Source organism: Littorina saxatilis, unplaced genomic scaffold, assembly GCF_037325665.1.
Source record: "Littorina saxatilis isolate snail1 unplaced genomic scaffold, US_GU_Lsax_2.0 scaffold_1070, whole genome shotgun sequence".
NCBI classification, from domain to species: domain Eukaryota; kingdom Metazoa; phylum Mollusca; class Gastropoda; order Littorinimorpha; family Littorinidae; genus Littorina; species Littorina saxatilis.
The window spans coordinates 12,501-36,101 of NW_027129441.1; the positions used below are offsets into that span (position 1 = coordinate 12,501).

General features: G+C 44.2%; 2 protein-coding genes and 1 long non-coding RNA gene across 3 annotated transcripts in view; all 3 read left to right on the forward strand.

Moving 5' to 3' along the window:
* The window catches only part of LOC138957717 (uncharacterized), a 4,756-nt gene extending 788 nt beyond the window's left edge, over positions 1-3,968 (forward strand). The window contains exons 2-3 of the long non-coding RNA XR_011453144.1: positions 1,898-1,950; positions 3,269-3,968. This is a non-coding gene — a long non-coding RNA (uncharacterized lncRNA). The remainder of the gene's footprint in view (positions 1-1,897; positions 1,951-3,268) is intronic.
* Positions 3,969-11,385: 7,417 nt separating this feature from the next.
* LOC138957716 (M-protein, striated muscle-like) lies at positions 11,386-20,894 on the forward strand. Its single transcript, XM_070328777.1, has 5 exons — positions 11,386-11,520; positions 12,238-12,534; positions 12,889-13,191; positions 18,689-18,991; positions 19,258-20,894. Exons 1-5 carry the CDS (start codon positions 11,391-11,393, stop codon positions 19,575-19,577), a joined length of 1,353 nt encoding a protein of 450 aa, XP_070184878.1. The 5' UTR covers positions 11,386-11,390; the 3' UTR covers positions 19,578-20,894.
* LOC138957714 (immunoglobulin superfamily member 22-like) lies at positions 19,606-23,596 on the forward strand. The gene is made up of 3 exons (XM_070328774.1): positions 19,606-19,633; positions 20,919-21,218; positions 23,388-23,596. Exons 1-3 carry the CDS (start codon positions 19,606-19,608, stop codon positions 23,594-23,596), a joined length of 537 nt encoding a protein of 178 aa, XP_070184875.1.
* The last annotated feature ends 5 nt before the right edge of the window (positions 23,597-23,601 follow it).

The window sequence follows — 23,601 nt, forward strand, 5'->3', positions numbered from 1 at the left end:
TCTTTGTGGAATCCGGAGGTTAGGAAGCAGGACTGGTGAACGCTGTTGACGTATCACAGTGTCCACCTTATCTTGATTCATTGACCATTTATCTTGATGAGACAAGCCGCTCCTGTGTCCTCCCTCCTTGGTCAGCCAGCCGTGACGACGGTGTCTCTCTTGTCCGTTGCTATCTTTAGCTTTGCTTCGAGTTTAACATTTGCGTTAGAATGCGGAAAATCAGCACGAATTATATACAATTATATAAAATGTTGCGCATATTATTGTAATGAGAATTATTTCACATACGCGCGCGCGCAACCAGACATGTACAAACACACGCAAGCTCGAATGCGCGCGCACTCACATATGCATGCGCGCGCGCACACACATAATATGCACGCGCGCGCGCACACACACACACGCAAACACACACACACACACACACACACACACACACACGCGCACGCAATTACACACACACACACACACACACACACACACACACGAACACACACACACACACACACGCACACTGACACACACACACACGCACACACACACACACACACACACACACGCACACACACACACACACACACACACACACACACACACACACACACACACACACATTCAATATGACTTAAAGCTGGGAATATAAGTGACCAGCAAGTTACTTTGAAGAATAAGGCGGAGTCCCATTATTCCCATTCATGTGATTGAATATCAAGGCTACAGAGCACCGCAGGGCAGCAAGTAGAAGGATGTACCCCGTGTGAAATAGCTGAACTGCGTCAAGTAAACAAGCAGGCGCTTAGTCGCAAAAGTTTTAAAAATCTAATATACTCTCACCCACAACAATTCCTGCCAAACGTTAAAGGTGGTCGTCTACATTTTTGCTTTTTTTCAATAATCTTATGGTTAGATTTCGATACAAAATTATGTCAAACTAGATGATTACCCGCTTCGCCGGGTACCGGCTTCACCGGGAAGAAGTAGAGCCGAATACCAGGCTGCGCCTGGGACCCGGCTTTGCACGGAAGGAAAGAAGATAAACGCGCAAAACACTGGAGACCTTCTAAAAATAGTAACGTGCAGTGACCTTCTAAAAATAGTAACGTAGTAACGGGAATATGGATTGACGCCACACGGAGGAAGGGAGATAATCGCGGCTGAAAACACTGGAGAAGATAAGGAAGAGTTACTGGTAGTGGATCCCGACAACAAAACAAAACAAACAAAAAAATCGGTTCAGCGCGCACAGCGCTGCGCGCTGAGAGCACGTGTTGAAATATCTCATCGATGAGGTTGTGTCCGGGGTGTAGCTGAATACGGTGTCCAAATTTGAAAAAGATCCACCGAGAACTTTGGCCGTGCATCGCGAACAGACAGACAGACAGACAGACACTAGTCGTATATATATATAGATGATGAATGAACCATGGGGAAAAAAAATTATAGAAAAAAAATATATGTAAAAAAAGATTTTATTTTGGGGTAGCGTGACTCACGCTTCCAATATTTTGTTTTCTGTTTGCTGAGAACATGTGCTTTGCCTAAAAATACTGACCAATCAAATTCATGTCACTATGCTTATAGCCACGCCCAAACAAGTGCAGCAACAGTTTGACACTGGAGCGCTGTCCACGCTTTTTTTTAAACGCACGAAATGCACGGGATTTGAGAGGAGTTTTGCGCTTGGCATTTTCCAAATAAGGATATCCTACTATGAGTACTACGCTGGAATACAACAATGAATTTTCAAACGGCTACACTGGCTTCGTCTTTCCTGATCGAAAGGGGGTGTATTGTTGATATTTGTAGATAACAGACTCTGCATTTTAATGGTCAAATGGCGATTTCGGTATAAAAATGTAGACAAGGACCTTTAACGTTCACTTGTTTTTATTTTCAGTTCTGCTTGAAGAACAATGGGGCGGACATTCCTGGTCACATCCATGCTTGTTGGTAAGAACTTTAATTTGTGTTTTAATATAGTCTGTGCTAAGAATACCTACCTTATTTTGTAAACAACATGGTCAGCCGCTTCAGGTCTACTCAGGCTTTTACAGGAGACAAGAACTAAGGGCCCGATAGCTCAGTTGGTAGAGCACTAAACTTGTGATCGAAAGGTGGCAAGTTCGAACACGGGTCAACTTTATGTGCAGACCCATGATAGACGGAAGCCATGTCCCACCCCCGTGTCACCACAATGGCACGTCAAAGACCTTGGTCATTCTGCCATAAGTACAGGTGGCTGAATACACCCAAACACGCAGACACCTGGGTGGCGCGACTCCGTTGCTGCTAGCTTTCCACTGGGAGGAAGCGACCCGAATTTCCCAGCGATGGGACAATAAAGTAATGAAAATGAAAAGAAAAACATTATTGCACATGGCGATATACGAACAACCAAAAGAAAAGCCTGGCTGCGTTCTGTGCTTAGTAGAACATTATGGCTGAATTAATTTAGCAGATGTTGTCGTTTAGAAACAAATGATTTATCAACGACAACAACAACTACAACAAAAACAACTACAACAACAAAACAACAACAACTACAACAACTGCAACTACAACAACAGCAACAACAAAAACAGCAACAGCAACAACAACAACAACAACAACAACAACAACATCTACAACAACAACAACAACAACAACAACTACAACAACAAAACAACAACAACAACAACAGCAACTACAACAACAGCAACAACAAAAACAACAACAGCAACAAGAACAACAACAATGTAATGCACATGAATTAACCAGGATTTAGATTTTGGGTAGGTGTTTCACACAAAAAAAGATTGCTCTCGTTCCAAGTAAAGCCAAGCATCACACGATAGTCTGCGGTGGAGGGAAATACATATGTTCAATATGTTGTTGCTAGTGGTGGTGGGAGTGGTGTTTGCCGTCTTGTGGCTGTGACTGCTGCTTTTGCTGTTTTTGTTGTTGTTTTCCTAAAGTTGTACATTGTATCGGCCGTATAGGCAACTTTAATTAAACCGTCCTTACTCCAAAGTCTCTCTCTCTCTCTCTCTCTCTCTCTCTCTCTCTCTCTCTCTCTCTCTCTCTCTCTCTCTCTCTCTCTCTCTCTCTCTCTCTCTCTCTCTCTCTGTATGCGTTACATACTTCGATTTCCCCGCCCCCCCCCTCCCCCTCCTCTAGAAAATGGCTGACGGCCTATTATGCAACCAGCCAGTCATATGTTGTTTCTTATCACCATACGTAAGTATTATACATGTGCTACTTTGTTTTCTGTTGCAATATTTTCTTTCAGTCGGATTATTCTCACCGCTGACGTCGGCAGAGAAAACCATCGCCCCTGCTCTACTGATGCGAACTGGTTTCGACATAGAGTCAGTACTGAAAACTATCAGTGATAGCATTGCAGCGTCACGCCGTCCTGAAAACAGCTCTGTAGCAAATGCAGCTTCTAACAACTCTGCAACAGATATAACAAATAGTAACTCTGCGCTTGCTTCCGCTACTAATAACTCTGCACCAGTGTCTGATCACACTACTTCTGAAACGCACGGCAATTCTGAAACGCTCGAGCCGCATGACCACTCTGCGCATGACTCCACTACTAATCATTCCGCGACAGAAAATAGTTCTACCACGCCCTTAGGCAACCATCCCGCACACGATTCGCACACTAACAATTCCGCGCAGGATTCTGCAGGACAAAGTTCTTCCACGCACGAAACAGATCACAACTCTGCGCATGCGCCAGTCGACTCTAAGACTTCCGGGTCAAACTCGCATCATGACCACGGCAGTGGTGATCACGTGCATACAAATGAACAAAGCTCAAACACAGACACTGACCAAGCGGGGATGGACATTTTGCCTGACTGGAATGACCATTCGGACTTGTCGGACCATGGCATGGACACCATCGTTGACCAGAATGGACACATCTTCGATCGTGGACAGATAGAGTAAGTTGGGACACTGTACGTTACGATTGGACAGATTGAGTAAGTTGGGACACTGTACGTTACGAGTGGACAGATTGAGTAAGTTGGGACACTGTACGTTACGCGAGGGCAGATTGAGTAAGTTGGGACACTACACGTTACGCGAGGGCAGATTGAGTAAGTTGGGACACTACACGTTACGCGAGGACAGATAGAGTAAGTTGGGACACTGTACGTTACGCGAGGACAGACTGAGTAAGTTGGGACACCGTACGTTAGGCGTAGACAGATTGAGTAAGTTGGGACACTGTACGTTACGCGAGGACAGACTGAGTAAGTTGGGACACCGTACGTTAGGCGTAGACAGATTGAGTAAGTTGGGACACTGTACGTTATGCGTGGACATATTGAGTAAGTTGGGACACTGTACGTTACGCGTGGGACAGATTGAGTAAGTTGGGACACTATACGTTACGCGTGGACAGATCGAGTAAGTTGGGACACTATACGTTACGCGAGGACAGATCGAGTAAGTTGGGACACTGTACGTTACGCGTGGACAGATTAATTAAGTAGGGACACTGTACGCTACGCGAGGACAGACTGAGTAAGTTGGGACACTATATGTTACGCGAGGACAGACTGAGTAAGTTGGGTACTACACGTTACGCGAGGACAGATTGAGTAAGTTGGGACACTATATGTTACGCGAGGACAGACTGAGTAAGTTGGGACACTGTACGCTACGCGAGGACAGACTGAGTAAGTTGGGACACTGTACGTTACGCGAGGACAGACTGAGTAAGTTGGGACACCGTACGTTAGGCGTAGACAGATTGAGTAAGTTGGGACACTGTACGTTATGCGTGGACATATTGAGTAAGTTGGGACACTGTACGTTACGCTTGGACACTGTACGTTACGCTTGGACAAATTGAGTAAGTTGGGACACTATACGTTACGCGTGGACAGATCGAGTAAGTTGGGACACCGTATGTTAGGCGAAGACAGATTGAGTAAGTTGGGACACTGTACGTTATGCGTGGACATATTGAGTAAGTTGGGACACTGTACGTTACGCGTGGACAGATTAAGTAAGTAGGGACACTATACGTTACGCGTGGACAGATTAAGTAAGTTGGGACACTATACGTTACGCGAGGACAGATTGAGTAAGTTGGGACACTATATGTTACGCGAGGACAGACTGAGTAAGTTGGGACACTGTACGCTACGCGTGAACAGACTGAGTAAGTTGGGACACTGTACGCTACGCGAGGACAGACTGAGTAAGTTGGGACACTGTACGCTACGCGTGGACAGACTGAGTAAGTTGGGACACTGTACGCTACGCGTGGACAGACTGAGTAAGTTGGGACACTGAACGCTACGCGAGGACAGACTGAGTAAGTTGGGACACTGTACGCTACGCGTGGACAGACTGAGTAAGTTGGGACACTGTACGCTATTTGTATTGTTGACCAGCATATGACATTTTACACAGATCGAGACAGTCGGTGTTGAAGTTAGGAGAGAAGTTCCAGTAACGGAATCGTTCAACAGCCCACGCTGTCTTTTTGTTACGGCGATCTTTAATTGAGTCCGAAGTCGACTTCGCAAAAACTTCCCGAAGTCTTGTAACGAAAACGCCGTGTCAAAGCTTTTATGCAGCCAGCTGCTTGAAGTAGACTTCGCGAAGTTGACTTCACCCAATTATTTTGAGGCTTTCAGGGTAATCGTAGGGTAAAAAACATACAAAGCGGCGTAAATTCCATACGAAAAACAGATGTGAGTGGATTTGTTCAGTCGGTGTAAGTGTTTGAATGATTTTCATTTTTAGCACACACAAAACTTGAAAAATAAAATTTCAGTGATCATAGTTCAATAGATATTATATTGATATGATAGATACCATATAATAGATATTATATGCATGTACATTCGGCAAACATTCTGTGTTTTATTCCAAGCCGCGGTTCAAATACTGCCTACCTTTCTTGTGTTTTTCCTACGTGTGCCACATATTCTAGTCACTGCTTATGAGGTGCCTTCGAACTCATTTAGTAAAGTGGAGTAAAGCAGATAGATTGTTTTCTGTTTTAACCGCTGTTGCAATTGTGCTTTCCTGTTGGTTCTGAAGCGCGGCTGTTCAAGACGCTATCGTAAAATGGCTCGTAAGGAGGAGAGGTTTCAGGTATATTCAAGAAACCCCCGCTACCTATGTTTCTTCTTGTGGTGGAACCATTACTCTGCATGATTTTGTTTCTCAACTAAACTTTGCCAAACAATGATTGCACCCATTTCCGTACCCTAAATAAAAATTCATTCCCGTGTCATATCATTTCAAACTGTCTTTGCCATTAAAGGCCCTCCACTTGGCTATCTAGCCGAAGTATGTGACAATTCTTTTTTTTTCTTTTTTTTACAGTGGATCGAACCCCTACCCCGCCACCCCAAAACAGTTATTGCGACAATTTTCGTACCCCCTGTCGCACCCTTATTTAAGCGTGACTCCTGTAAAAGTAAAGTTTGATTACACATTTCTAAAGAAAGTTGCCAGGTAGCCAAGTAAAGTGTGCCAGATAGCCAAGTAAAGTGTGCCAGATAGCCAAGTAAAGTGTGCCAGATAGCCAAGTAAAGTGTGCCAGATAGCCAAGTAAAGTGTGCCAGATAGCCAAGTAAAGTGCCTTTAATTGCATAGACAGTTTGAATTAAAATACACGGGAATGAATACTTTATGTTTTATTTGTGGTAAGAAATTTATCGCAGTATTATTTTTAGGGTTGTCTTTTTATATTTAGTCAAGTTTTGACTAAATATTTTAACATCGAGGGGGAATCGAAACGAGGGTCGTGGTGTATGTGCGTGTGTCTGTGTGTGTGTGTGTCTGTGTGTGTGTGTGTGTGTGTGTGTGTGTGTGTGTGTGTAGAGCGATTCAGACTAAACTACTGGACCGATCTTTATGAAATTTGACATGAGAGTTCCTGGGTATGAAATCCCCGAACGTTTTTTCATTTTTTTGATAAATGTCTTTGATGACGTCATATCCGGCTTTTCGTGAAAGTTGAGGCGGCACTGTCACGCCCTCATTTTTCAACCAAATTGGTTGAAATTTTGGTCAAGTAATCTTCGACGAAGCCCGGGGTTCGGTATTGCATTTCAGCTTGGTGGCTTAAAAATTAATTAATGACTTTGGTCATTAAAAATCGGAAAATTGTAAAAAAAAAATAAAAATTTATAAAACGATCCAAATTTACGTTTATCTTATTCTCCATCATTTGCTGATTCCAAAAACATATAAATATGTTATATTCGGTTTAAAAACAAGCTCTGAAAATTAAATATATAAAAATTATTATCAAAATTAAATTGTCCAAATCAATTTAAAAACATTTTCATCTTATTCCTTGTCGGTTCCTGATTCCAAAAACATATAGATATGATATGTTTGGATTAAAAACACGCTCAGAAAGTTAAAACAAAGAGAGGTACAGAAAAGCGTGCTATCCTTCTTAGCGCAACTACTACCCCGCTCTTCTTGTCAATTTCACTGCCTTTGCCATGAGCGGTGGCCTGACGATGCTACGAGTAAAATGGCATTGCGTTCAGTTTCATTCTGTGAGTTCGACAGCTACTTGACTAAATATTGTATTTTCGCCTTACGCGACTTGTTTACTTATACATTTGACTAATATCCGTCACTAACTGTATAGGCATGTAAACCCACTCTTACTCACGACGTGCATGTCATTTCTTATTACGTATATATATGATATGTATGCATACCGGCACGGTTGGCCTAGTGGTAAGGCGTCCGCCCCGTGATCGGGAGGTCGTGGGTTCGAACCCCGGCCGGGTCATACCTAAGACTTTAAAATTGGCAATCTAGTGGCTGCTCCGCCTGGCGTCTGGCATTATGGGGTTAGTGCTAGGACTGGTTGGTCCGGTGTCAGAATAATGTGACTGGGTGAGACATGAAGCCTGTGCTGCGACTTCTGTCTTGTGTGTGGCGCACGTTATATGTCAAAGCAGCACCGCCCTGATATGGCCCTTCGTGGTCGGCTGGGCGTTAAGCAAACAAACAAACAAACAAAATATGTATGCATCTTTTTACCAGTTTTATTTTTGATACAGTAATATTGATGGGACGTTGAATTTCAGATACACATTATATATACATATATACAACCTACTTTAACATTCAACGTGATTGTATTGTACATGGGTTTATTTGTTGCTCTTAATTGTTCACGTTTAAAACTTTTTTTTTATCAAAAATATTGTACTTTGTAGAAGGATGTAGTAGTAGTAGTAATAGTAGTAGTAGTAATAGTAGTAGTAGTAGTAGTAGTAGTAGTAGTAGTAGTAGTAGTAGTAGTAGTAGTAGTAGTAGTAGTAGTAGTAGTAGTGTGTGTCTGTGTGCGCGTATGTGTGTGTGTGTGTGATTGTGTGTGTGTGTGTGTGCTTGTAATCGTGTCAAAGTGAGGTCACAGAGCAGTTAACATCCTCTTGAAATGGGGCTCTGAAAAAAAATGGGGTCTCATTTTAGGAACCCATTTTTTTCAAAGCATGTACAATGCAGGAAATCTTATTTTATCATCAAAAAAATTGATTTGAACAGGATGTCTCATTTTGACATTTTTTCCGGTTAGCTGTGTTTACGGATTTCACACACCGAAGTGTGTTTCGAATCGGTTTTTTCCTGGTTATGGGGAAGTCACTCTCTAGACTCGCTCTGCATGACGTCACTTCCTGATGCCGCCAAAAATGATATGGACTCTTCAAAGCAGTGTGGAAAAAGTAATCATTTCCTCACCTATATATTTATGATTCGCCTTGTCTTTTTGGTATTTTAATAGTTCATTAGCATATATTTGGTTCAAATGTACCTTTCTGTTATTGCAAAAGCAACTGTTCACACTGATGCGACTGATCGCTCAATGAGTCAATGTAGTCTATCTAGACGGCAAATGCAAATGGCGCTGTGACTTTTCATGCGTTTTCAGCATGTTTGTTGTTTTTGTTTTTCAAACAGAAAATATTGTTAAGAACATTTAACCCTTCAATAAGTAAGTGTTAGAAACAATATTCCATTGACGTTTTTATTGACTTTGAACCAGATTTCCACCGGACTAAGAGTTTGAATACCACTCGCCCTTTCAGTTCAGATTAAATGCTAGTTTCAAAGAAAAATTATTTTATCGTCATCAAGCACCGAATCTCAACAATCCGCTCAAAAACGTGTTGTTGTTGTTGTTGTTGTTGTTGTTGTTGTTGTTGTTGTTGTTGTTGTTGTTTTAAACAAGATTTGCCTTCGGATGGTTTTTAAAATGTGTTGAACACGCACAGAAAGTCACAGATGTACCCAAATGCGATCACTCGTCTGTCAGAATCTTCTTTGGTAAATCCTTTTCATGAGGTCAAAGATTCTACTGGAGATTGAGGGGGAGGGGGATCTCTCCCATAGTTCTGGCACTTGAATTTCATTAAAAAAAATATCTTTGTAAGTTTGAACAATGGGGAAGAGGGAGGGGGTAGCTGAAACAAACAACTATGGAAGTACCGTACTAGATCTGAACAAAGGATTCATGGTTTTAGTATTGAGAGCTTTCTTTTTCTTTGCTTGCATCAAATTGCAATAGTAATGTGAAGCTGTGGAAACTGGAATGGAATAATGCACACAAACCACACTCACTGTATTATTGGTGCTTTGTTTTGGACAAAGTAATGGTGCCAAGTTTCACTTTCACATCATTTTGATTTTCTTTCTGTGCAAAAATTGATAACCTCTAAAATCGTGTTATTATGAAATTGCCCTTTAAAAAGGTCTAGCTTGAACACCCCATTTTAGGGAGGCTTCAAATTACTTGACGCACTGCATTTTTTCACAATGACCGTAGTCCGCCGTGCAAAACGCAGTGAAACTGACGAGCCTGTTTAGCGCGGTAGTGGTTTCGCTGTGCTGCATAGCACGCTTTTCTGTATCTCTCTTCGTTTTAACTTTCTGAGCGTGTTTTTAATCCAAAGATATCATATCTATGTTTTTGGAATCAGGAACCGACAAGAAATAAGATGAAATTGTTTTTAAATCGATTTCGGAAATTTATTTTTAATCATAATTTTTATATTTTTAATTTTCAGAGCTTGTTTTTAATCCGAATATAACATATTTATATGTTTTTGAAATCAGGAAATGATGAAGAGTAAGATGAACGTAAATTTGGATCGTTTTATGTAAATAAAAAAAAAAATTGATTACAATTTTCAGATTTTGACCAAAGTCATTAATTAATTTTTAAGCCACAAAGCTGAAATCAGGGATGAGATTCTTCCGCCAATTGGCGGAATTCCGCCCAAAAGTTCGTTCCCAGGACCATTTTTCTGAATCGTCTAAATCCGTTGAGAAAAAATGGGGGGGGGGGGGGGGGGTAGAGTAGTTGTTGTGGTTCCATTGGATTCGATCTGTACAACCCTAAAGTCGATTTTCCAGATAAAATCTCCGATAAAATAATGACAACATAACCTCCGTATCAAAGGAAGTGGACCTTCGACCCGAATATGAACTTTCCATTTGGGACTAAGTTTCCCTTTCACCGAGTGTCTTCATTCCGAAAATTCATCTTCTTCTTCTTCGTTCGTGGGCTGAAACTCCCACGTATTTACGTGTATGACCGTTTTTACCCCGCCATTTAGGCAGCCATACGCCGCTTTCGGAGGAAGCATGCTGGGTATTTTCGTGTTTCTATAATCCACCGAACTCTGACATGGATTACAGGATCTTTTCCGTGCGCACTTGGTCTTGTGCTTGCGTGTACACACGAAGGGGGATAAGCCACTAGCAGGTCTGCACATAAGTTGACCTGGGAGATCGGAAAAATCTCCACACTTAACCCACCAGGCGGCCGCGGCCGGGATTCGAACCCTCGACCTTCCGATTAAGAGGCCGACGTCTTACCACCACGCCACAGCGCCCGTCCCGAAAATTCATGAACGGGCCGATTCAGCTGTCGGCTTTAGCCTGCTAAACAAAGATGGCGTCGGTGAGAACATTGACGGAAAGCGAACATGTTTATGAGAATTGATGTTTTGTTTAGTTTGCACTGGTCTCTGATATTCAGGAATTGCAAGCATTAACTGAACTTGTATGTGCATCTTAACTGTTTTATCTTTCACAAGCATTTGACAACCTGTACATTTGCTCATAATTATTTTGTAATGGAAACAAATGTTCTGCAGAGTTATGTTGATTTTATGCACACTGTTCTTGCCAAAGTGCAGTAACACTCCTTTGTGGTTTTTCCAGAGCCACCATCCAGACCACAAGGACCCATCAAGGTCCTGAGCACCACCAAAACGTCAGCCACCATCGAGTGGCGCGCTCCAGAGGATGACGGAGGCTTGCCGCTTTCAGCTTACGTGCTGGAGAAGCGCGAGTTCCCTCGCTCCACCTGGAGCCGTGTGGACAAGATCAGTCCCGACATGACCAGTAACACCATCCAGAACTTGACCACTGGGTCAGACTACTTCTTCCGTGTGATGGCAGAGAACAAGGCTGGGCCCAGTCCACCTCTGGAGATGGACAAGCCTGTTAGGATCAAGAGTCCTTATGGTGAGTTGGGGTTAAGGAATGATTTACTTTAACTCGGTCTCAAAGCAGAAATGTCAGTATTGTTCAATGAAGAGCATTAAATCCTGGCATGAAAATGTATTGATAGGAACAAGGGAAGTTTAACTAGATTTAGAACCGGCACGGTTGGCCTAGTGGTAAGGCGTCCGCCCCGTGATCGGGAGGTCGGGGTTCGAACCCCGGCCGGGTCATACCTAAGACTTTAAAATTGGCAATCTAGTGGCTGCTCCGCCTGGCGTCTGGCATTATGGGGTTAGTGCTAGGACTGGTTGGTCCGGTGTCAGAATAATGTGACTGGGTGAGACATGAAGCCTGTGCTGCGACTTCTGTCTTGTGTGAGGCGCACGTTAAATGTCAAAGCAGCACCGCCCTGATATGGCCCTTCGTGGTCGGCTGGGCGTTAAGCAAACAAACAAACTAGATTTAGGCAGCTTAAACAATAATCTTGATATACTATTTTTCTTTTCAAGTTGAACAGAGAAAGTGCAGCAGAGAAATAAAAATCCTTGAAGTTTTGTTGCCAGAGTCATGCATGCTTTAATTTCCACATATTGTAATGATCGTCTAGCCTCATCATTAAAATGCGATCATTCGTGAAACTGAACTTTTCACTATCCCATTGTCATTCAATGCTCCCCAGGTCTTTAACCAACAGTACTTCAGCATTCAAACTCTTATCACACAATTTTCTCTTGACAGATGTGCCATCAGCACCAACAGGCCTGCGCGTGTCCAACGTCACAGATAAATCAGCAGATGTGTCTTGGACCGCTCCGGACAGCGACGGTGGCACGCCCATCACCAACTACATCGTTCAGACCCGCATCATCCCTCGTTCCACCTTCACCACCGTCCAGGAGACGACAGAAACCAAAGTGACCTTGACCGGCCTTGTTGCGGACAGCCAGTACATGCTGCAGATCATCGCAGTCAACGCTGAGGGACAGAGCCTGCCTCTGCAGTCCAGAGAACCCATCTGCCCAGAGAAGATCCTCAGTAAGTGTTTGAAAAGTCTCTTTTCATAAGAAGAAAACCTTTGAAATAACTGGACTGCGAGTGTTTGCAAATATGGAGCAATAGCTGAAGGGATTGTGATATGTCAGTAGAGTTTGAGAAATGTGGGTCTTAATAGAGAGAGAGTCCTATAATGGAGGTGAATTTAGTGACACTGTGAAGAAAACATGTGAGCAATTCAGGTCTTGTAGTAGAGGGAGTCTCATATAATGGAGGGTCTTACTAGAAAGGTTCCAATGTAATATTTTCTTTCAACATTGGTCTACTGTCTCTTGTCTGAACGTATGTGTCTTAAACATATTGATACAAAATTGACTAATGTTTGTTAAACTTTAGGTGTTCCTGATGCACCAGCGTCATTGCTGATCAAGAACATCACCAAGGACGGCCTGACCTTGGAGTGGACCCCACCAGAGAACGATGGCGGATCCAGGGTCCGTCGCTACATCATAGAGAAGTCTCTGAAGGGCACAGACAAATGGGAGAAGGTCACCACAGTCGAGAGCTTCAGAACTCGGTGCACTGTCGCTGATCTGGAGCGAGAGAAGGACTACTTCTTTGCTGTGTCCGCAGAGAATGATGTGGGCATTGGCGAAAAGCAGAAGACAGCCAAACCAGTGAAAATGGAAAAGCCTATCTGTGAGTTGAATTGCAATTAAATTACATATCTTACCCAACTCACATATAGCAATTAACCCTGGTTCAGTGCTGGTATCGCTGTACGCGTCCCCTTGGTAACAAGAAAGACGCCTCTAAAAAAGAGTGACCGAGACCCGTAAGGGTGTCTAGGCCAGCCCGGAAACGAGGCTGCCTTCCGTATGCGCGCGCATACTCCGCCATATGCATCATTCTAAAAACTCAGCGTCAGTGGGACTGGTCGCATTTTGTACGCTCTGGCTGTTTCAGCCTTTGTTACTTAGTCTTTTTGACTTTGTTTCGTTCCTCTTGGTCTCTTCTTGTCATCTGGACTTCACAACTATGTTGAGGTGAGGTCGTTCCTTGTATTTTGCTTGATTTTGGCAATTTTGTTGGCCGTATTTTGGACTTGCGATGTTTCTCAGAAATTTTTTCGTGAGTCGTTTTTCCGTCATGGCTGACAATGCTAAGAAGAGGGCAGCTTCTTAATAGGTAGCTGCTGTGCCCTTTTCTCCTTAGAAAGCTTTTAGGAAGTCTAAACAATCCGGTCTATGTCCGTTTCTGTTGTAGATTCTCTTGCTAAAAATCTTTTGATGTGTTGATTGTTTTACCCGCTTAGCCGGTAGACAAGTCCGCTTCCAGTTTGTTTACTACACTGGTGACTATTCCGGAACCCCCATTTTGCCGGCCAACGGCCTCGCCACGTTGTAAGCACCGGTTCTCGTCCTTTCATCGAAGTTAAGCAACGTCGGGCCCGGTTAGTTCTTGGATGGGTGACCGCCGGTGAACACCGGGTGCAGTGGCCACCTTTGTTTTAAGCCTACGGATTAGTCCGGGCTCGGTGTTAAACATGTTGTTATTGGGCTTGCGTCTGTAGACGCGGCCTCTTTGCTTTTGACTTTAAGTTCACAGGTTTCTGCTTTGGCAGCTGGCACTGCGTCATCAAAGGCAGAACTACGTGCTCTCCCGGCCGGGGTTGCTGTGTGTTCGTCTCTGGACAGTGGTCGTTCGTCCCCTGCTGTGACCTTATGTGGGGAGTTCACGGTCTCCGGCGTCTGTCCTTCTTCACAAGGTATGTGTACTCCACGTGAGCGTTGTCTTGAGGGAGTAGCCTCGGGTCTAATCCCAGGTGAAAGTTCTGAAACACTGGCTGATATCCACCGCTTAGTCGGGGTGTCAGTGGGTGCTAAGGGCCCTGACAAGCGAACAGATGTTCCTTTTCTTCCCGCCTCGTCGGTAGACTGTGGTCAGGTTGAAAGGCATCTGCTTCCGCCCAGGGGGCAGGAAGGGGTGCGTCCACGGTGGTGGACGACATCCAGCTTACTTGCCGTTCAAGTTGTCCAAACGCCGTGACGCGGGCAGCGGAAAACGGCATTTAAGTTTTGTGGAAGTTGGTGGACCGCGAAAGGCGGGGGTCACCTTCCTGATTGCGACTGCGAGCATGAAGGAAAGGATAACGAGGATACTTCCATTTGAGGGTGCGTCCACGGGGATGGACGACACCCAGCTTACTTGCCGTTCAAGTTGTCCAGCGCAGTGACGTGGGCGGCGGAAAACGGCATTTAAGTTTTGTGAAGGTTGGTGGACCGCGAAAGGCGGGGGTCACCTTCCTGATTGCGATTGCGAGCATGAAGGAAAGGTTAACGAGGAAACCTTCTTATGAGGGTGCGTCCACGGGGATAGACGACACCCAGCTTAACTTGCCGTTCAAGTTGTCCAGCGCAGTGACGTGGTCGACGGAAAATGGCATTTAAGTATTGTGGAAGTTGGTGGACCGCGAAAGGCGGGGGTCACCTTCCCGATTGCGATTGCGAGCATGAAGGAGAGGATAACGAAGTTACTTCCATATGAGGGTGCGTTCACGGGGATGGACGACACCCAGCTTAACTTGCCGTTCAGGTTGTCCAGCGCAGTGACGTGGGCGGCGAAAACGGCATTTAAGTTTTGACTGGAGGGGGTGGTTGAGAGCAAAGCTTTACTTCCTCCACCTCTATTCGGTTTGATGACTTCTGGAAGTTCGGAGGAACAGGATGTTCACTTCAGCTTCCGGGAATCGTTGTCCATTGCCCTGGAGTTGGCAAAGGGCCGCGTGTAGCCGGGTTCTCCGGTGAAAGTGGTGTACGTTCGCAGGAGGTAGCAAGCTTTGTGCGGTGAAGTGTTGAAACCGTGTCTGTTCTTCCGCTTTCTGGCGCACGTTCAGCAGCGGCTAAGAGCCCTAGGCAACGTAAGCTTCCGCCCTGGGGGGCAGGAAGTTGGTGGGCTGGGTGATTCTTGGGTTGACCATGCGAGTCTCTCTGGGGGTCACTTTCCTACCTTTGATACCGAGCAGGGGGGCAGGAAGCGAGCAGTAGGGCTGATTCTTTGTTGGAGATTTAAGTCTAGCATGGAGTCAGCTTCCGGATTGCACGGAGGTGCATGAAGGCTGTTCAGATTAAGGTGCTCCTGTTTTTCTGTAAAGCACTGATTTTAGGTTCTGTTTCAAGTTAGCAAGTGCAGTGGCGCTCGCAGCTGAAATGGTTCGAGGTACAACGGGATCGTCCGGTGTGTTTCTGTGCAACCGGGTGGTCCCGATGTTTACTTATCCACGGCCTGTTGCGCTTTCGCTTTTGCGGCTGTGACTTCTGGGTGCAGGACGGGATATCCTTCTACTGTTAACACTGTGGTGTTGGTAGTCGGCACTTTTCAGCTTTTGGCTTCTGGTTCCGTTTCTGCGGTTCCTTTGCCTTTTTTACAGGCTGTTTTCACTTTCTCTTCCAGTCTTCCAGCTGGCGTGAGTCAGGTGGATGGAGATCTGGCATGGTGTTATGACGTTTGAAACTTTTCAAAACTTTTCCGATTGTTGGCAAGTTTTTGCCTTATCGGGATGGGTGACTGGTTCTCATCATTTCGATGTTCGTTATGATGCTGGAACAAGAGGAGGAAATGGGGAGGCTCATACTTCAGCTGTGTCGCGGTTCGCGGCATTTTGTAGTTGGTTTGAGCTTTCTGAGGAGAATCTTCGAGTGTTAAGTTCTTAGATCCTCTGGCGGGGTCATCTTGTTCTTGCGGAAGTTTTCGCAAGCGAGTCTTCTTTGTCACCACTACTTTTGTGGGCAACGCACGACTATTTGCCTGTGGTGGTGTTGGTGCTTTAGCTTGTTTCTTACGCCCAAGTAGCGTGTCACTCGCGGAGCGCTTTCTGTAGGCTTCGGGTAACTCCAAGCTTAAGGACTTAGGTTCTCTTGTTTTTCGTTCTATGGAACCGCCCTCGGGTTTGGTGATGGCGATAGCAAGGAGAGACTGTCTGTTGGATCAAGGTCTCCTAGCTCTGGGAGATTGCGGCATCTTTTCTTTATGATTGGCTCGTTTGTACGTAACTGGCTTTTAGTCTCTCGCTTGGGCGGTTTCGTTTAACAGGTTATCTTTGTGGTCCGACAGGACTCATATACAAAGATTTTACTTTGCCGTTTTTTACCTGAGAGTAAGCCTCTGCCCTTTAAGTATTATTCTGTTGGCTAGAGGTTAATCTCTTTCTTGTTTGAAAGGTCTCTTTTTGAGCCCGCTTCTAGGCACGCGGGTTCTCTAACTAAGAGAATCTCACGGTAAAAGGAAAGCGCAGGGCAGGTCTTGGCTGTTTTTCGTTTCCAAACGAAAAGCTTCAGGCTGGCTGTTATCCACTTTGGGTTGGGGCTCCATACCCTCGCTTTCACAGGGCTCTTTTTGAGTTAGTTTGGGCGACCTGTTGGTCGCACAGTACGGGTCTTTGCAATCTTGGTTTCCAGACCTCTTTAGGCTGGCAAGAAGGCATCTTTGCTTTCTCACATTGGAATTACTTGAATGTCTGCTGTAAGGGTTCACTTGAGATACTTAGGGGCGTCTGCCTCAACTCTGGGTTTGGTTCAGAGTTTCTGTGTTCTATGCAGAAGGTTTTTTCTGGCTAGGTTTGCTATGGACAGCTCTTTGGAGAAAGACTGATCTATGGTTCTTAGGGTTCCTTCAAATTTTCTGGCAAGTAAGCAGAATTTGGAGAATCCAGCTTCGTGCACATTTTAAACCTTTTAGCAATATTCTGGCTCCTCCAGAGCCATATTTAGCCTTTTGATCATTTCGGGTTCAATGATTTTTCTAGCTTGCATGGATCTTTTCAGATTATTGATTCTAACAGCTCTTGTTCTTATTTTTCAACTCCGTCGCTTTTTAACCCTGAACGGTTAGAAACGACGTTAAACACTGGTTAAGGATAGAAAGTTTTTCTATCGACTTTGGTGGAGGTAATGACTTACTTAAGTCAACCTTAGCTTTATAGACTGCCACATTGTTTAGGCATGCCTTCAAGTGTTGGCAAGGAATTAAAAGGGGGGGGGGGGAGCAGTCAGTCCTCTCTCTTCGGGTGGCGCGGACTCAACTTTCCTCTCTTGAGCAAGTTTATTGCTCTTGGAGATCCTGATGTACATTTTTGTCCTGTTAGAGCCCTCAGCAGATTTCTGTTTCGGACTGTGCACTCTCGTTTGGAGACTCAGAAACTTCTTTTTATCTCATTCATCATGGTACGGTTTAGAGATATGTTGAAAGTCTCGTTAGCCAAGTGGGTCTCCACCATAGCTAGGCAAGCTCTTGGCTGGTGGCAGAGTCAGGCAGGGAATGGCAGGGCAGTCTTGCCCTTTACTACAGCCAGGCCTCATGAGGCAAAAGATTGGGCTTCCACTCTAGTTGATCTTCATTTTAATCTCCTGGCGGAAGTTCTTGAGTCGGCTTACTGGCTTTCTTGAAATGTTCTTCATTGATGTCTTTCTCAGGGATTTCTATGCCTTGAGACAGGATGCGTTTCTGGGTTACCTGCTCGGGTAGAGGCAGGACAAAATCTCGATTCCTATTTGGGTAAAGTGCCCTCCAACCTTTAGTAGCAATCTGCTATATGTGAGTTGGGTAAGATATGTAATTTAATTAAAAATTTTAGTAATAAATTTTCATTTGATTAATATACTTACCCAACTCACATCGTTTATTCCCTCCCGCCTCCCCGCTGTGGGGTTATATATGTCTAAAAAAGAAGTGAGTTGGGCTTCGTTTTAGAATGATGCATATGGCGGAGTATGCGCGCGCATACGGAAGGCAGCCTCGTTTCCGGGCTGGCCTAGACACCCTTACGGGTCTCGGTCACTCTTTTTTAGAGGCGTCTTTCTTGTTACCAAGGGGACGCGTACAGCGATACCAGCACTGAACCAGGGTTAATTGCTATATGTGAGTTGGGTAAGTATATTAATCAAATGAAAATTTATTACTAAAATTTTTAATTTCAGTGACGTTGTAGATTGAGGATTAGTCAGCAAGCATTGTTGAATCAGTTTAGCGTTGTTACAGCTAGTTCTCACATCAAACTTAAAATATCATTTTGCTTTCTGATGTGCAATCATTACTTGACTCCACAGGTATATTTTTTGCATGACCCAACCTGTCAGTTGAAAAAAGATAAGGCAACCAGTGACACACTTACTAAACCACCCCACTTTTCTCTCAACAGTCCCACCATCACCGCCTACAGGCCCTCTGGTGATATCAGACGTGACCAAGACCAGCTTCAAGGTCACCTGGAAGACACCAGAGAAGGACGGTGGATCTCCAGTCACTCACTACTCTGTGGAGAAGCGCGAGACGTGGAAGACAAGCTGGACGTTGGTGGAGCGTGTCCCTGGCGACCGTCTTACCTGCGACCTGCTCCTTCTGCAGGAAGGACAGGACCTTGTCGGGGTCAAGGCCGAGAACGTTGCTGGAGAGTCCAAGCCTCTGGAATCGGAACATGCCATCACACCAATGAGTCCTTACAGTGAGTATGCTTTTTATTCTGATAACTTTTAATAACTCCAAGCTTTTCTTGTTTTTGTGTGTGTTTATTTAAGGAAAAGAAAGACATGAAGGTTTACATAATAGGCTCAAAACCAAGACTTCGTGACATATTTTAAATGGCTGTGGTTGAAGACATAGCTGGAACAACAGAATTTTATCATTTTTCAAGTCTCTAAACTTGCTTTTGGCCCACACAATATGTAATTCCATAGCTATAAACTAATGAATCTCTCCTTGTCTCTGCAGAGAAACCATCAGCCCCAGAATCACTGACAGCAACAGACGTCACAGAAACAGCAGTGTCGCTGAAATGGAAGCCACCTACCAGCGACGGAGGACTGCCGATCAAGTCCTACATCGTCGAGCGTCGCGACAAGCACTGGGGTTCATGGGTTAAGGCCGGAACCACCAAGGGCACAGTGACGACTTTAGATGTGGATGGCTTGGTGACTGGACAGGAGTACTACTTCCGTGTCTCTGCCGAGAATGAGGAGGGAGTTGGGCCAGAAACTGAGATGAAGGAGCTGGTCAAACCAACAAGGGAAGCTGGTGAGAATGTCATTTGATTTGGTTTTGAACTGTGGAATTTTTGCAATGGTTGACCTGATTGATGGAGTCCAATGTAGGGAGCAAAGACAATACAATAAGCATGGTATTTCAAGAATTGATACACAAGTTTACGATTAGAACACAACAATATTTACTCTGTTTCAATTGGGCTGCACAAGTTTACAATCACAACACCACAGCAATAATGTCATTTACAGCAAAAAAAGATAAGTCAGCAGTTGTCTTTTTTCAGTAGAGCTGTTCCAATATTTAATCATTTTGATACAAATGTTAGTGGAATCAACATCTTTGTTGAATGATATGGTTATTATGCCAGTATATAGCTATTCTGATGAACACGTGGGGGAATTCGGGGGCTGTGATTGGATAGTCTCTTCCTATCATCAAAGCATATTGCTGCCGAAGTCGGCCATTTTACTCAATATCCAAAAGCATATTGAGTAAAATGGCATCCAAAAGCATATTGAGTAAAATGGCCGACGCATGGTTCTGGTTTACACATCTGCACCACGCGGCGATGTTTCTATCGACAACAGCATACACTGACAACTTGAAATTCTTCTCGGGAATGTTTTTCAGCTTTACAAACTTAAAATTCTTCTCGGGAATGTTTTTAAGCTAAGTTACAAATGTCGATAGCAAATTTCCAGAAGCTGCAATCTGAAGCGACCTATCTCTGATTCTAGCAGACGATCTCTCCAATGTTTAACACAAAATCAGCAAACTCTCCTGTCACATAGAACGTCCATTGTATAGTGCAATGTTGAAATGAAGTTACTGGTCTGAAACATTTAGTCGTTTCTTCTGAGACAATCCTTGTTCTCTTATCATCTGCAGATTTACCGCAGTCTTCACCACGCGAATTCCCAACAGAAGTCAGACTTTCGAACATACAATATACGTAGGCAAGCATGATACGTCATGACGTCATATGATTCCTAGCATATTGACGTAATGCTAAACATCCGGTTATCTCGAGTTTTCTCCGTAATACATGTCCGTGGGTTTTTCAATGTTCGGTTATTTCCGTGGCTTCATGCGGAAAGGGAACCATCGTCTGCACTCAACGAAATGGACCATTCTGGTACTTGTTGCTGACAAAAACATGATTTTAACACAGAATTTAATGTCAGAATAGCTATATAATCGCTATTGTGTTTTCATCGTAGCAATAGGGTCCGATATTTAGACTCGAACAAGTATAATGCGACTCGTCTTCGACTCGTCGGCATTATACTTGTCTCGTCTAAATATCGGGCCCTATTGCTACGCTGAAAACACAATAGCTGGTAATGATGTACTCATTTTATTGACCATCTATCAAACATATCTTCCAGTTGTTCCTGAACCTCCTACGGGACCCGTCTACTTCAGTCACTTGGATGCAACAAGTGTTGTCCTTGACTGGCGTGCGCCTCGAGATGATGGCGGTGCCCCTGTGCTTAACTACCGCATTGAGGTGTCGCAGAACCAGGAAACCTGGACAGAGGTGACCATTGTTGATGGTGACTTGACCAAGACCAAGGCAAAGAACCTGGCCACAGACAAGAAGCACTACTTCAGAATCTTCGCCATCAACAAAGTGGGAACCAGCAAACCGCTTGAGTCGGATGCTGTTACACCAAAGAGGCCTGTTGGTAAGTCACTGTGTCCTTTTTTTTTATGTCAATCTCAAGTTGAAAAAGTCTATTTAGTTTAAAAGCAAAATGTTTGTCAGCTTGCGAAACTCTGTACAGTGAAAACTGTCAAATACGGTCACTGGACTTAGCGGACACTCGCAGAATACGGACAGTCAGTCTCGGCACGGACTGCTTTACACTGTAAAACACCTGTACGTTACGGCCACCTCGGCATTACGGACGCGGACACGTATTTTGGGTCCATAATAAGTCATATACCTGCTAAATACGGACATCCACAGCAAGCTGGGAAGTTCGATCGACGAAGAAGACGATAAATCGATCAGTTGATATTAGTCGGTATCTGAGCAGCTCTCGCGAGACACGCTATTTGTTATGCTTTGAACATCGCGAGAACTTCGAACCTTGGCTTGTGCAGCTCGCACGAGATCGTTGTACCGCATGCTTTGCTATGCTCTGAAGTTTGCGAGAGATTACGAGAGCTTGGAATACTGATAGAGTCTATTCTTGGTGAGTGTTTTAAGTCGACGCATTTGATTGGCTGCTAGAGTTCCAAGGCAGCCAATCCAACGCGTGGAACGTGTTCGGCGGAACGGAAGTGAAAGTGTATGAGTGAATGTATCTTCTCTTCGAAAGAGTGATTCGTGTTTAACAAGATGGCAGCAAGAAATTCAAATTCAAGAAAAGGAAGAAATGCGCTGACTTTAGAACAAAGGATAAAAGTGGGAAATCATGCCGAACGATTGCACAAGAGCTTGGGTGTGGGAGAACGCAGATTTCGAAAATCAGCGTCGATCGGGAAAAAATAATGAAGTTGTGGGAATCGGGAGACGGACGTGCTGACCAGAAATGGGTTTCGAAGAAGACAACCGAATACGAAGAGCTAAATGACGCCGTGTTCGAGTGGTTTTCAACCAAACGTGCGAATCACATTGCCATCAATGGTCCACTCAGACAACGCTGGACAAATTCTTTCAAAAGCTGATGAGTGCAGAATGAAGTGAATGTGAATGTGTTGTATGAATGAGATCCAGTAACTTTTTAACAATTTAAATTTATACAGTTGATATGATAAAAAGCTTTTAAACTTGTTTTACAACAGTCAATATTAAATGTTTCTCTGTTTAATCTAAACAGCTTCTGTTTTTCTTATAAATGTACATGTACATGTGCAGTACTCTCTCTCTCTCTCTCTCAACTTGACTTTGTCGCGTTTACTTGCACCTGTCTAATAAGGACACCTGCAGAATAAGGACACTTTTGTCTGGTCCCAAGGGTGTCCTTATTTGACAGGTTTTACTGTACCGTATTTGACGGATTACAAGACGCACCGTTTTATAAGCCGCACCCCCGACTTTAAAAAAAAAAATTGGGACGAGCCACGTATAGGCCGCGTCACTATATTAGCCGCCGTCGAAAAAAATATAATCAGATCGTGTCAATCAATCAAAACAACCAGGCAACGAAAGTACGGTATTTGGCAAAATCGGCTCCGAGAATAAACAAGTGAAACAAAGAAGAAAAGTGATAAAGTTTGAAGAAAAATATCACACACAATTTGTAACCAACACACACATGTAGTCCCGCCCGGAATAAGCTTTTTTGGGATGATTTACGACTTTTGCGCACATTTCGAGCAGACGAAAACACAACATGGCGGCTCTCGCTCCTCCAACTATCGCGAGACACAAAAAAACGAAATCTCGCACGCGCGAGATCCTGATACATCCGATGTTTCTCTGTACGCTATCTTGTCACGACGACTTGTTGACAAACGAAGATTCGCGAAAGAAAGAGAAAAGCGCCGAGTCTTGAGTAGAGAGCTAATAAAGTACCGGTAATCGCTAATCGAGCGAAATGAAAATCCGCGGCGACTTCCATTAGGTGAATGCTATTCAAGTTTAGGTAACGTTTTAGCCGCATCTTTTTATAAGCCGCAATGCGATTATTTTTGAAAAAAAGTCGCGGCTTGTAGTTCATCAAATACGGTACTTTGTGTTGTACTTTGTATTTGTATGTATTATTCTCTTTTCTGTGTTTGTGTTTCTGTGGTAAGTCTTTTTATGCCATACATGATGTCTCATATAATGCTTCCCTTTAGAGCTTCAAAGTTATCTTTTGTTGTTTGTAATTCATCTTAATGAAATTTTCATGTTGTTTTCCTAGGACCACCGGGAAAACCAGTGGGACCTTTGGAAGCAAAGGCCATCACCCGCGACTCTGTCCAGCTGGACTGGAAGCCACCTCAAGATGACGGAGGCTTGCCCATCACTGGCTACATCATTGAGAAGCGTGAGGCCATGCGCATGACATGGAGTCGCGCTGACAAGACCACAGACGACGAGGACACTGGAGGGACTTGTCACTGGAGATGAGTTCT